The 12945-nt window shown below is 41.4% G+C and overlaps 1 protein-coding gene across 1 annotated transcript; it reads right to left on the bottom strand.

Annotated features, from left to right (window-relative positions):
• Positions 1–586: 586 nt before the first annotated feature.
• tmed9 (transmembrane p24 trafficking protein 9) lies at positions 587–12734 on the bottom strand. The gene is made up of 5 exons (XM_084332537.1): positions 12566–12734; positions 9141–9241; positions 6335–6460; positions 5241–5387; positions 587–2991 (listed from the first exon to the last, which is right to left on the bottom strand). The coding sequence occupies exons 1-5, from the start codon at positions 12714–12716 to the stop codon at positions 2842–2844; spliced, it is 675 nt and encodes a 224-aa protein (XP_084188663.1). The 5' UTR covers positions 12717–12734; the 3' UTR covers positions 587–2841.
• Positions 12735–12945: the final 211 nt, after the last annotated feature.

Raw genomic sequence — 12945 nt, 5'->3', positions numbered from 1 at the left:
CGGACACAGTTATTAAAACGAAACGCGACGACAAGCTTTTATTAAAACAATATTTTTGCAGGATACTTTTCACGCTGGAAAAATATACAAGATTGAAGCCTATTGTAAAATGCGGACCGTCGGTCATATTGTTCCTGGTGGGAACGTTGTCATTGGGGCATAAAGGTTCCTACTGTGCACAGGCGATGAATGAATGAATGAAAACTTTATTTAACAGATTGCAGAATGGGTACAATACAGTACGGCTCAATACACACAATTGTTAAGGGGATGCAGACCAGAGAAAGACTTTCGTCTCGTTTACATCAGGGTCCCCCATTTTCAATACATCGAATGCCACTAGACACAAAATTGTGTCTTAAATTTCACATTAGGAACTCTGCTTTTAATGCTTTTTAGATTCAGATTACCCAAAAGCCAAAACCATATTCACTGTACTAAGCCTATACAAAACAACGTGCTATATTTGCTGATATTTTTCTCATCTAAAATTGCTTGCCGTTTTGGGATATGCGAGAGATTGTGAGCAAAATAAATCAGCACTGTTTTGGGTTTAAGTGTTTGACAAAATCAGAAAAGGACGGTCAATTGTTAAACCAAATGTGACAAAACTTTATTTTTGAGTGCAATTTTGACAAGATTTCACATGTACAGTATCTTTCTAAAAAAAAAAATCAAACCCCCTTCCGAGCCAAAGCCTTCACAAACTGATTCAAAACCGCAAAACAGAGGAATAATGTTGTCCAAAAGACTCCTGAAATATAACCACAAAAAAAAAAAACGGATAAAATAGCTTTTTACAACGAAAAAGGGACAAAATCTTCTTGGGAGCAGGGGAGAGAGGAAACTGAGAAAAATAAACTTTTTCCAATTGCCCTTTTTTTCTTTTCTTCTCTAGACCAAATGTTTTACGATAGCCAAACATATCTGTACATATTAATTTAACTTGTGTAACATACATCTTCGTCTTTATCAAAGCACTTCAATCTGAATACAGGGGTGTCAGCGAAACATCTCTATGAACGTCACAGACCGATGTCCTGACGTATACCACCATCGCACCCAACTATGTTGCCATTCAAACAGCATTTCATAAGCATTTTGCAACTTGGGCCACGCTCGGCTCACAGCGCAGAGAGAACGTCTCCCGCTACTGTGGCTCAAGACGACAGCTAAGGACAGGGACCACAGGACTCTTTCAGTCTCTTGGTTTCAGGCTTAATCAGTGTCAAGAGAATAGATCCAGTTCGGTACAAATTGACAAGTTTACATACGGGGGGTTGAATCAGTGTCTTCATAACTCTACCTGAGGTTTTGCCGGAGAAAATGAAAAAGAACAAAACACAAAAAGATATTGTAAAACTGGAAAGAGAAAAAAGGAACTCTGACGATGCTAAAGATCTTGTGGTCATGCAGTACAGAGGCATCACACAAAGCACCCCCCCCCCCCCCCCCCCCCCCCAAGGCCTCCCAGAACCCTTGCCAAGCCACTGGTCCAAACAAGGGAAAATCTTTGGCAGTGTTTTGAGCAAGAAAGGTACGGCATGAAAGTCCCCTCTCGTGTTGACAAATGCATAGTATCTATATGAACAATAGTAACTACTGCCATGGAAGTTTAATGTTGGGGGGGGGGGGGATCAAAGTGTACGGTACAGTACCAAAGTGATGAGTTATTTTTCTTGTCTCGTGTCGATTTAGATGATTCCCAAGTAAAACCGGACATTTTTCGAGGCAAAAAAAGGAGTCATAATTTCAATAAAATGAATTCTGAATACCCAGGATGTTCTCCTACTACACGCATAGACCCCCGAAGACTAAAACAACTGGACAGACGTACATTGAATTGGAAACATACATTCAGTTTGGACAAAATAAAAACAGACTAGCTTAGCACATAATACCAAAAAAAAAAAAAAAAATGTTTTAACATTAGGTAGGTTCCTAAGGAGCTGCGTTTGTTCAACAAATGCTATGGGGCACGTTCGGGTTCACCATTTCCTACTGCAAGGCCCATGCTGTATACTTCATACAAGTAACAATCTGCCCCACCCCCCGGTTTTTGCAGGCCAATCTATATTGCGTTTGTTGAATAAACCTCAAGTCAACGGGAACCTACCTATTATTTTCCAAGTACGGCTCTCTGTACAAAGGACGATCTCTATTGGCCAGTAACATGTTGTGTACTCATTACCAGAAGTAGCAAGTCATAAAGTGGGCAGTCGGTTTAAATTTGGAGAGAGAACAAAACAAAACAAAAGTAACTTTTTTTTTTAAACATTTCAGTACATACTTGGGGAGAAAACCTTCTGATTTTAACATCACAGTGCCACAGCGCAGCCTGATGTCGGGGGGAGAGGGATAGAGTTATGAACACGACGGAAGAAGGAAGTGGTTTAACCGGTGAAGAACACGACTAACATTCCTCACACTGATGATGATGATGACATTCTATTCAAATCTAGGGGATAAAACCATTCTCTGTCCAAAAAGGTAAAACATAAAGTTGTCAAATAAATAGAATTACTCATTTCCCGTAGTCCGCAAAATATGAGGGGCGTATCAAAATATCACGAACGAGTGATTAAAAAAAAAAGGGAAAAATCAACAAGGCTCTTTTCAATCTAAATGGACAAGGCAGATTTCTTTGCACTGTCGAAATTGACATCCTGTAGCCTCACCAGCCTTGCATGTCTCTTAACAGGAAGAAACCACCCGCTTGGGCTCCCCACTCGATGTTTCCTGGGTACTGCATGAATCGATAAAACAGACAAACACACAAACAAGTGCATCATCGACGTTTCCACCCGGGGTCTCTCTCTCTCTCTCTCTCTCTCTCTCCCTCTACACCAGCTTCTTGGCCTCGAAGAAGCTCTTGAGGTGTCTCATCTGCCAGAAGCCGATGGCCACCAGGATGAGGGTCTGGACGATGGACCACCACAGCACCCGCTGGTTGGTGCTCTCGCTGGTCTGCCTGAAGCGCTCCTCGCGGTACTGGAACACAAGACACAAAGCACCGGGTTGTGACCGACGAACGCAGGGAATTTGCCATCTGCAGGTTGCAACTAGTTAAAAGGTGCTGTGGTTTGTTAAAACAAGTGGTCTACGTGTTAAAACAATAGCTCTACACTTGCGACAGCCATCAGCGATTTAGATTGTCTGGTCATTAACTTGGTTCTCACAGCTCTGCAGGAAACAAAAAATACATTTTCTAGTATGCCGTTCCCACTTTAACCAATCAGGAGAGTTTGAGATCAGTCACGGCACAAAAGGTGTGTGTATATAACTCGGCTCACAAATGAGTGCATTGGAGAAATTAGCCATTCTAATGTATATCTACAAAAGGAACACTTGGAATAAGTGAACACACACACACCTGTCCAGACTCCTATCCACACATAATAACAGACAGACAGATAGACTGACTGTACATTCAGATACAACGCAAAGAGAAATCTTGTCGCTTTTTACACAAGTCAGTTTGACAGCGGATAACTAGGAAAACTTCCCTGAAGACATGCTAGTGCGTCTCAACAGTGGCATTGTTGACATTTATTATTATTTAAAAAAAAAAAAAAGAAAAAAAAAAAGGGAGACGATTTATCAATCGACTTTGTATGCGTTCGTGCCACCTCTCGACGTTTAACTTTTCATTTCGGAGGCTGTGTAAACAGGCTAGAGCAGCCACACGGCCCCACCCGTCGTCTAGCATAGGAGGTAGAGCGGTCGTCTGGTAAACGAAAGGTTCCCACTCCTCCCGGCAATGTGTCATAAATGTCCCTGAGCAAGACACTTGGCAGCACCTCGCATGGTCGCCTCCGCCGTCGGTGTGTGAATGTGTGAGTGAACGGGGGAATGTGAAGAAGAACATTGTAAAGCGCTTAAGATAAAAGCACCATATACGGTAAATGCAGTCCTGTTTACAATAATTTTCTCACGAGAGACGCAAGAAACTTTGGCAAAACAACGGCCCATTTGACGGTCATGTAGAGTCCCATCTGTGTGGGACAGCAGTTGAATACGAGCCGTTGCCGTTTATGGTTCGTTCTCACCCAAAGCGGTGGAGTCTAGCGGCGCGGCTGCTTTCACTTCCCATGTAGAGGAGGGTCTGCAGCCACGAGGTCCTCCCGAGGTCCTGTGGAGACGCTCCTCTAGATCAGTGGTTCCCAAAGTCGGGGTCGCGACACAAAGGTGGGCCGCGAGCAGCCACGGATGGGCCGCGAGATGATTTAAAAAAAACAATTTTTTTTTTTTTTTTTTTTTTGTCAGGCCACTGAACTTAGAAGCAGGCCAGGACAGTGTTTCTAGTTGTATTCTAAAATTCTATTCTATAGTATTCTAAAATGTGACTATATGGTTTTATATTAACTTAATAAATAAACAAAAACGAAAAATCTACTTATTTCAACGAACATTTCAAACTAAATAACAGATTATGCACATAAAACGCTGAAAACAACCGAAGCAACAATAGTATTTTAATGAGGCTATTATTATTATCATTATTATTTTGCAACAAGTTAGCCCTCTCATAAATAGCACATATAAATGAATAACTAACTTGAACTAACTTAATAGGATTGAAGTGATATTTGGCTTAAAAAATCGGTCGCATAAAAAAAAAAAGAGAAAAAAAAAGCCAGACGATGTGCATTGGGCCGCGGCTCTCTGACGCCTTATTTTCTGGGCCCCGGCCTGAAAAGTTTGGGAACCCCTGCTCTAGATTGCATGTACATTTGTGTTTTATTACACGTATATGTACATACATACCAACTATTTCGCCTGTTTTATTCTCCAACCATCGATCATCCATAACACTACTACTATCACCGACATCCAAGAAGGGGGATCCCCCCCCTTGAACGGCCCTTCTAAGGTTTCTCCCCCTCTTCTTTCTCTTTTTCCCTATTGCTAGGTTTTAAGTGAGTTTTTCCTTACCTTCGCTGGGGTATGTCTGGGAGTGTTGTTTTGGATTTCATAATGGGTTTTTTGTTATCTTGATTTATTGCGATGTTTCTTCTCGACTTGTTTAAAGAAGACTTGTCATTTGATTGGAAACTAGACTTTGGCTGGAGGCGGTCAGACTGAACCTTGCCGGGAGAGCAGACGCAGACGCAGACACGCACACGCACACACACACACACACACACACACACACACACACACACACACACACACACACACACACACACACAGGTGAGGCAGGCCGTGGGCAACGAGTGACAAGAGAGTGCTGGACTGACCCTCTGGTAGTTCTGTTCCTTCTGGATCTGGTCGACCTGCTCCACCAGCTGTCGGACTCGGAGCTGCAGCTCCGTCAGCTTGTCCTTAGCAGCGATCTCGGCGTAGTTGTTGGTGTGTTCCCCCACCTGGATGTCCAGGTGAACTCTCTACGGGGGGGGGGGGGGGGGGGGGTAGGTTAGAGCGGGGAGAGTGGGTGAGAGACTGTCCGGTCCGAGTCAGTTCTTCTTATTCAATGCATCTTTAATTCTGATGTATGAAACTGCTCCCGCTTTCATCTTACTTTGAGGAGGTGAAGAGTATGTTGTGCTTTCTTAACTTGTAATAATTTACATTTACATTTAGTCATTTAGCTGACGCTTTTATCCAAAGCGACTTACAAGTTCTGTACGACAAGTCATCAGGAAGGGTGCAACTCTATCAGCTGAGTAACAATGTTCATCAAAGTGTCGAGTGCTACAGTGTAGGTTAGTTTATTAGGACAAGTGCATGACAGTAAGGTTAGTTAGGGTTAGATTTTTTTTATTTTTTATATATAATAAGTGTAGACTATGGGAGGGAACTAGGGATGGGCATAGATTATTTTATATTCGTTAAATAATCAAATAATTGAATAGTTAAATATTTTTTTTAAAGATGTTCCCTTGTTTTTACAGGCAACTACACTGTGTGTAGTGTATTGAGAGGGGACCCTATGAACCGTTACACCGCTGATCAACATGCTGGGTACAGCTCGCTAACTAGGTAGCATAACAGACTCCCAAATATCTATGATTAGCAATGACAGCAGCTAGCTAGCTCGCTTGTTTGATTATGTCATGTTCGTTTTATTAAGTAAAAACAAAATCATATGTTGTGAACTATTCAAACTATTGAAATAGTTCCCAGTAACTATCAAATAGTAATTTATTTTGTGAGTTTTTCCCATCCCTAGAAACTAACAACGAGCCACGTTATGAACCGGACTCTAGATTAATCCGTACACAAGCGTGCCTCTGGTGTCCCAAGTGTGTATCTTGCTCATCAACTCTGAATAACTGAAGCCTAACAGCAACAACAACAACAACTGTGAAACATGAAAACACTTAGCACATACAAGCATGCCGCCAGCGAAGAGGGCAAACTTGGAGGAGTTGGAGTGCAGGCAGATCTGGTGTTCTCCAGGCGTGTGGGAGGTGAAGGTGAACCTTCCCTCAGAACCGTACTGCCGAGACAGGATCACCTAGCAGGGAAACACACACACACACACACACACACACACACACACACACGTGAGAACAATCAAATCTACTGCATCCACACTGCACTTTACACACACTATATCCACACCATTATCACTGGACTATATATTTTTTTATTATAGAATGCAGTATTATATTTTCGATGCTGCTATTGCATGCTACTTCTATTGCTTTATTTGATTCTATTACCATTGCTGCTGTACGGTTATCACTAGGGCTACACGATTCTTGCTAAAATGTGAATCACGATTTTTCTCTCTAACAATTCTCTCACACAATTCTCAGGTCAGTTCATGCAAATGCTTTTGCGTTGTTGTTGTGGACTGAGAGATTTTCTAAAACAACAGTGTTGGTGTGGACAAGAATCTCTTTGAAAACAGAAGGGTGAAATGTTTGTTTTTGTGGACATGTGTGGACATGAGTGGACATGACCGTGGTCACTAAGGTGTGGAGGGTTCCTTCTCTGAACACCATACAAGAGGTGTTACTTTGCTGGGGGATCCACCAAGTAAGCATCTAGTCAAGTAAGTAACGCATGTGTGCATGCTCACACACACACAATGCAACCTTCAGCACTTCCCCCCTACCCTCATCCTGGGACCCACCAGACCCCCAGCTGGTACCCACAAGGTTCTATTATGAACCTTAGTTAGTTGGAAAATGATGATGGGTCAACTTTTGAGGGTTCTTGTCTCAAGTGCACCTCAAGTAGTAACACGGTTTCATCAGAAAACATAAACAAAGTACTTAATTGACCACAGGAAAAAAGGTACATAATGTACGTTAAGTTATTTATTTATATATATATATTTCCATTTTGTATCTGTGCACTCACCACTAGACCAAGTGACCCACCCCGATCACGCTGTATATTACTTATACAATATGTAGTAAATAATATTACTTATGGCTATAACATAACGTACATTGTGTACCCTTTTTCCTGAGGTTGATACGTAACTTTACATAGGCTATGTTAAGCGAGGTTGGGCTAGTAGTAGTAGGAAAGGATATAAGACATTGTAAATAAATGACATAACTCCAATTCAAAGTGTTTTTTTGTCTGAACATCCCCCCCCCCCCCCACACTGTAGTGGGTGATGTTGGCCAATCATTAACTCTAGAACAGCAGGCTTACTGCCCTTATTTGGAATGCGGAGCGGTCAAACAAGCGGACAGATTAAAGCCCTGCCTCCCATGTGTCCTTTTCATGCAAACAATCTGACAGAACAAGGTCGCCTCCCCTCCCTGGCCTTCTGCGTGCGTTTCTCCTGCAGAATCTATATATGTAGGCTTCCCTTAATATTTGTGTGATTTTCTGAGCAGAAGTCTAAGCATGATGGTTATATTGTGGATAGTTTGAATAGAATAGGTGGAACGAAATGCATTTGTGCATTTGCGAAATATATATATATCTGCAGTCTCTGCTACAAACTGGCGTTAAAGATGTAGTTTCTTAAGTCTATGAATGAATAATGAATTCCTCATATATAAGGGCTATTTGGCATATTGTTTTCTTAATTTGGAACAGTGGAAAAACCTTTAAGAACTTTTGGAACGATGTGTGTCTGGAGAAAAGTGAAAAAAAGCCACACGATTTGCCTCGTTCCTCAATATCTCTGCAACACCTCGAGTTACCAGTAACTGCATTTGCATTTGTCATACCGTGGCAACTCACGATAACTTTTGAACAGATAAATGATGGTAAATAAATCATATTCCTGGAATTGGCACGTCAATGAAAGCTGCTCTAAGTGCAGGAAAGGGAGATGAGAGGCAGAAGAGACCGAGGAGATGAGAGAGGGGTGGTGGAGCGTTGCAAACAGCTGTAGCTTCTACTAAACATTTACATGTCCCTGCTGCATCACAGTAACTTTGTATTGTTTTATCCACGAAACATTTGCAAACCTTTTGTCAAAGAGACAAAAGTCACAGAGTGGGCAATCAAGAAACACTGGCTGAGTTGTTTTGACACGATCAGCGCGCATCAGTCCTCCTTTGAGCTCTCAGTGAACAAGGGAGAGGAGAGGGCAGGGAGAGAGGCAGGGGGAGAGGCGAGGGGAGGCAGAAAACACTGCAGTCAAGGGATTTTTTCTGTATTTCTTTCTAAATTCTAACATTGCAGATGTTTAAATAACACACTTTCAGGAAATGTCAAGGAAGGAGGGAGTTCAATCTTCTTCTTTTTGTCTCCAAGTTATTGGGATTCTAAAATTCTAAAACAGTCATGTGACAGACAGGCGCAGCTGCTGTCCACGTGTTAAAGATAGCATTCTGTAAAGCAACCTGTAGGTGAAAGAGCCCCACTTGGTACTGCGCTTTGTTCACATTTCTTTGTTCCGCTTTGATGTGAGGCTTGAATGTGAGTGGGTGTACGGGAGGGGTTGCAATACAAATACCTCCCCAATCCCCACTCAAATCCAACAATACGCACAATGTTTGACGGCATTACAGAGTGAACGCCAGATCTCCTCATAGTTTAACTTTTCACCTTAAAACATTGTTTATGAACCTAACTAACCTAAAATAGACATGCTTTTTTTGTTGTTGTGATAATCCATTTTCAAAGTTTCCCCCCAAACTAGGGCGAGGAAATGTTTTGTGGGGCGACTGTAGAGCCGTAATGGCGGGTACAGCAGTATGGCATGGGCCAATGGCTACCTTCTCATCAGGGTCCTTGACTTCCACAAACATCCCCAAGCCTTGTGTTGCTGGCAGGTACTCTTCTTTCTGCTTGTCATACAGCTGTGTCCGGTAGTTTCCTGTCGATAGATAGAGATAAAAGGGAGTGAGAGAGTTAATATAGTCATGTACTACATATATTTTTACATATATCCGATACTATATCTACAGTATATCTGTACATATCCCTTACTAGTTAGTTACGCTGCTGGTCAGTATGACTACAGTCTTTATACCTGTATCACTGTACATATTAATACTACAACTCTGTACAGTGTATACATCTGATTAGGACTATTACCCAGTAGTACTGATTTATATATGCCATAGGACTATTACTCAGTAGTAGGGGTGGGACGATACATCGATCCAGATCGATACATCGATGTAATTATCAACGATCGAATCGGATCGATGCAATGTAATAAGATCGATTCATATCGATACTCTTATTTTGAAAATCCTGTGGCGAGTCTCATATCCGCCCAAGAACAACAGCAGTAGCTCCGTGTGTGTAGACGTTACAGCATAGCATTCTCCCTTTCTGTGTGTGTGTGTGCGCGCGTCTTTGGAAAGACCAGATGAGGTCAGAGGAGTTTGATGTTTAAATGTTATTTAAACATAAACAATATAATACATAATAAATGTAGGCCTATACATGATCATGCAACATCAACAAATTGTTGTAGGAACGGTTTGGGAGAGGGAGGTAGGGAGGGGTTTTAGGTTGTGAGTTTTGAGTTCCAAAAAATGGAGCTTAAAGTTTAAAGCTCAATATATCAAAACGTGGCACTTTACAGTGAACAGGAGGTCTATTTGTATTAAAAACAATAGATTGATTTTCCTTTAAATGTCTGGAAGAGCTCAAAAATACAAATGTCAAATGATATTTTCGTTACCGTTTTTTAGTTGATCTAAATGTTACTGATTGTGTTAAATGGGCATATGATATCATCTCATATCGATTGCAGGCACCTGAATCTAATCTAATCGTATTGTATCGTGAGAGACTTTGTGATATCGGCAAATATCGTATCGTTGTCCAAAGAATCGATATCGTATCGTATCATGATGAAACTGGTGATTCCCACCCCTACTCAGTAGTACTGATTTATATATTCCATACACAGTTTAATTATATTACTATAATTGCATATAAGTAGGGATGGGTACCGAATTCTGTACTTTTAAAAGGTACTTACCAAAACACGTCGGTACTACCGAGTATGGATTCACGTGAGATACCGTTTAAAAATATATATATTATTATTTTTATTTTATTTTCATGTCAACGTTCACACGCACAATATACGCTTACCTAGGATTTGACTTGATTCAACAACAAAGCAGTCTGGGCAATGGCAAGCCGAAAACAGTCGAAAATGTGGTTATTTGAAGTTTGGATTTTTTTTTTACAACTGAGGTAGGTAGATTACATTTTTAGAGACTAAAGTACCGAAAAAAGGTACCGTTGGGTACCGGTACCGTATCGGTTCAAATTTGAACAGTACGCATCCCTACATATAACTTAGTGTATATTACTATCGCACTTTACTGTTACATTTGCACTGTGGTTGGATGCCAAACTTATTTTCATTGCACTGTACTTGTGCTGTATAGTGACAACAATACATTTGAATCTAATCAAATCAAAATGCACCAAGGACTTTAAAGACATAATATACAAACAATACAATGGTAACACAACATAAAGATTAAACTCCAGTTCACATATAATGTCTGATCCATTATCCAATCTGGTGCTCATGTTGTTGGGCCCATCCGATCAACCTTGTTTTCTAGACTACACATTGATCAGCTCCTTGTTTAAATGTAGTTGTTTAACTATAAACTAATCAAACACTTGTTTGATTTGATATTTTTCTCTGTTTTTAAGTTCTTCCTTTGTCTGCATTTTGTTTGGCTTATTCCATTACTAATCGTAAAATCATAAGTAGCTAAATGTCCAAACCCCCCCCACCTCCCTCCAATGTACAGTTTCTTCCCCCTCGAATGTATACATTTTCTTTTATGATCTCCGTCTCTTAAACAGTACTGTATATTTGTACATCTTCCATCTTGTATGTCATAAATGGCTGGATGTAACAGTACTGTATATCTGTATGTCGTGTACGTCATAAATGTCATGATGAATTGAAAATGGGGGACCCTGATTGTAAACAAGACTAAAGTATTTCTCTGGTCTGCATCCCCTTAACAATTGTGTTTTGTGTGTACTGCGCTGTAGTGTATTGTACCCATTCTGCAATCTGTTAATAAAGTTTTCAATCAATCCATCAGCTTCAATGTTTAGTTCTTGTTTGTTTTATGTTTTTACGAGTATCTGTTTCCATGGACCCCCAGGAAGACCATCATCGGCATAGTTGGAAGCAGCTAATGGCGATCCACACACACAAGCAATAAAGACCCACAACAAGTGACAATCTTGTCAGTTAAACTTATGGATTCTTTCATCGTCTTTAGCAGTATCTCAGAAGAACAATGTTTGATGATCGCCTACCAAAGCAGCTCACACAAACGTATCACACAAGACAAAAATGTCCCACAACACTATCATGATGGTTGCTCATAGATTTATATATAGAAGTAAGAGCGTTGGCTGCTGATCTATTTCACAATGCACCCTGCACAAGTACACCCTGCACAAAACAGTAGCTTCCGACGCGTCCTGGGGGGGGGGCAATAGAGGAGAGGCTGAGTTAATCCGGAAGCAGCTAGAGACACCCCCCCCCCCCCCCCCCCCCTGGCCGGTTTACTGCTGTCTTATAATAACCAGACAAATGTCTACCAGAACACATCCACTACTAGACATGTTACAACTGTGTGACATGATGTTTATGATGAATTGAAAATGGGGGACCCTGATGTATACAAGACGAAAGTCTTTCTCTGGTCTGCATCCCCTCAATTGTGTGTATTATTGAGCTGTACTGTATTATTGTACCCATTCTGCAATCTGTTAATACAATTTCCAATCAATCAATACAAACTCACTTCCTTGCACGTTTTGCTAGAAGCACAAGCCACAGCACTCCGGCACACATAACTACTCTCACTACTTCTTGTTAATAAAGTCAGCAGACGTTACAGAATAAGCATGACCCTGTTTGACAGCTCTTCTCAAAAGGTGACGTGTAGGAGCCGGCAGAGTTAAGGGACAAGGAAGCAAGTAAACCACCACGACATCTCACCCACTTTCCTACCACCAGGTCAAACAGGGGGACCGTGAACAAGACGCGTGTTGTACTACATTATTGTGAAGCAGCTAACCAGCTTACAAGCTAACCGATTAACGTTAGCCTACATAACCATATATTAGCTCAAGTTAGCGAGATAAACGTTGGCCTTCGGTTTATTTATTAACTTGCCGCCCACTCACTCACCAATGATCATCGTTTCGTCCGGAATCTCTTCTATAAAACATTTCTTCTCCGTCTCCCCTATGTGAAAGTACAAAGAGGAGACACAACTGTAGTACACGTTCAAAAGTAAAACTGACAACAACACACACGACTGCATTTTGACGGCCACCATCTTCCTGCCGTGCCGGGCGAGACGCTTTCTGAGTCTGCGCGGACTCATCAGTGCCACGTCAACTATCGCCTTCCCGTCGCCCAATCAAAAGACGCGCGGGGCTTGTGGTTGTTGTAGTCCTTAAATGTCTTAAAGGGCTACACCACTCAAATAAAAACAATTTTATAATAGTTCGATCAATAGTTGTGATCAGGGGCGTAGCTGGGGGGGGGGGTAGCTTAGGATGATT

Source organism: Notolepis coatsorum (assembly GCF_963971535.1).
Source record: "Notolepis coatsorum genome assembly, chromosome: 16".
NCBI lineage: Eukaryota > Metazoa > Chordata > Actinopteri > Aulopiformes > Paralepididae > Notolepis > Notolepis coatsorum.
This window is presented reverse-complemented; position numbering and strand designations above follow the sequence as displayed.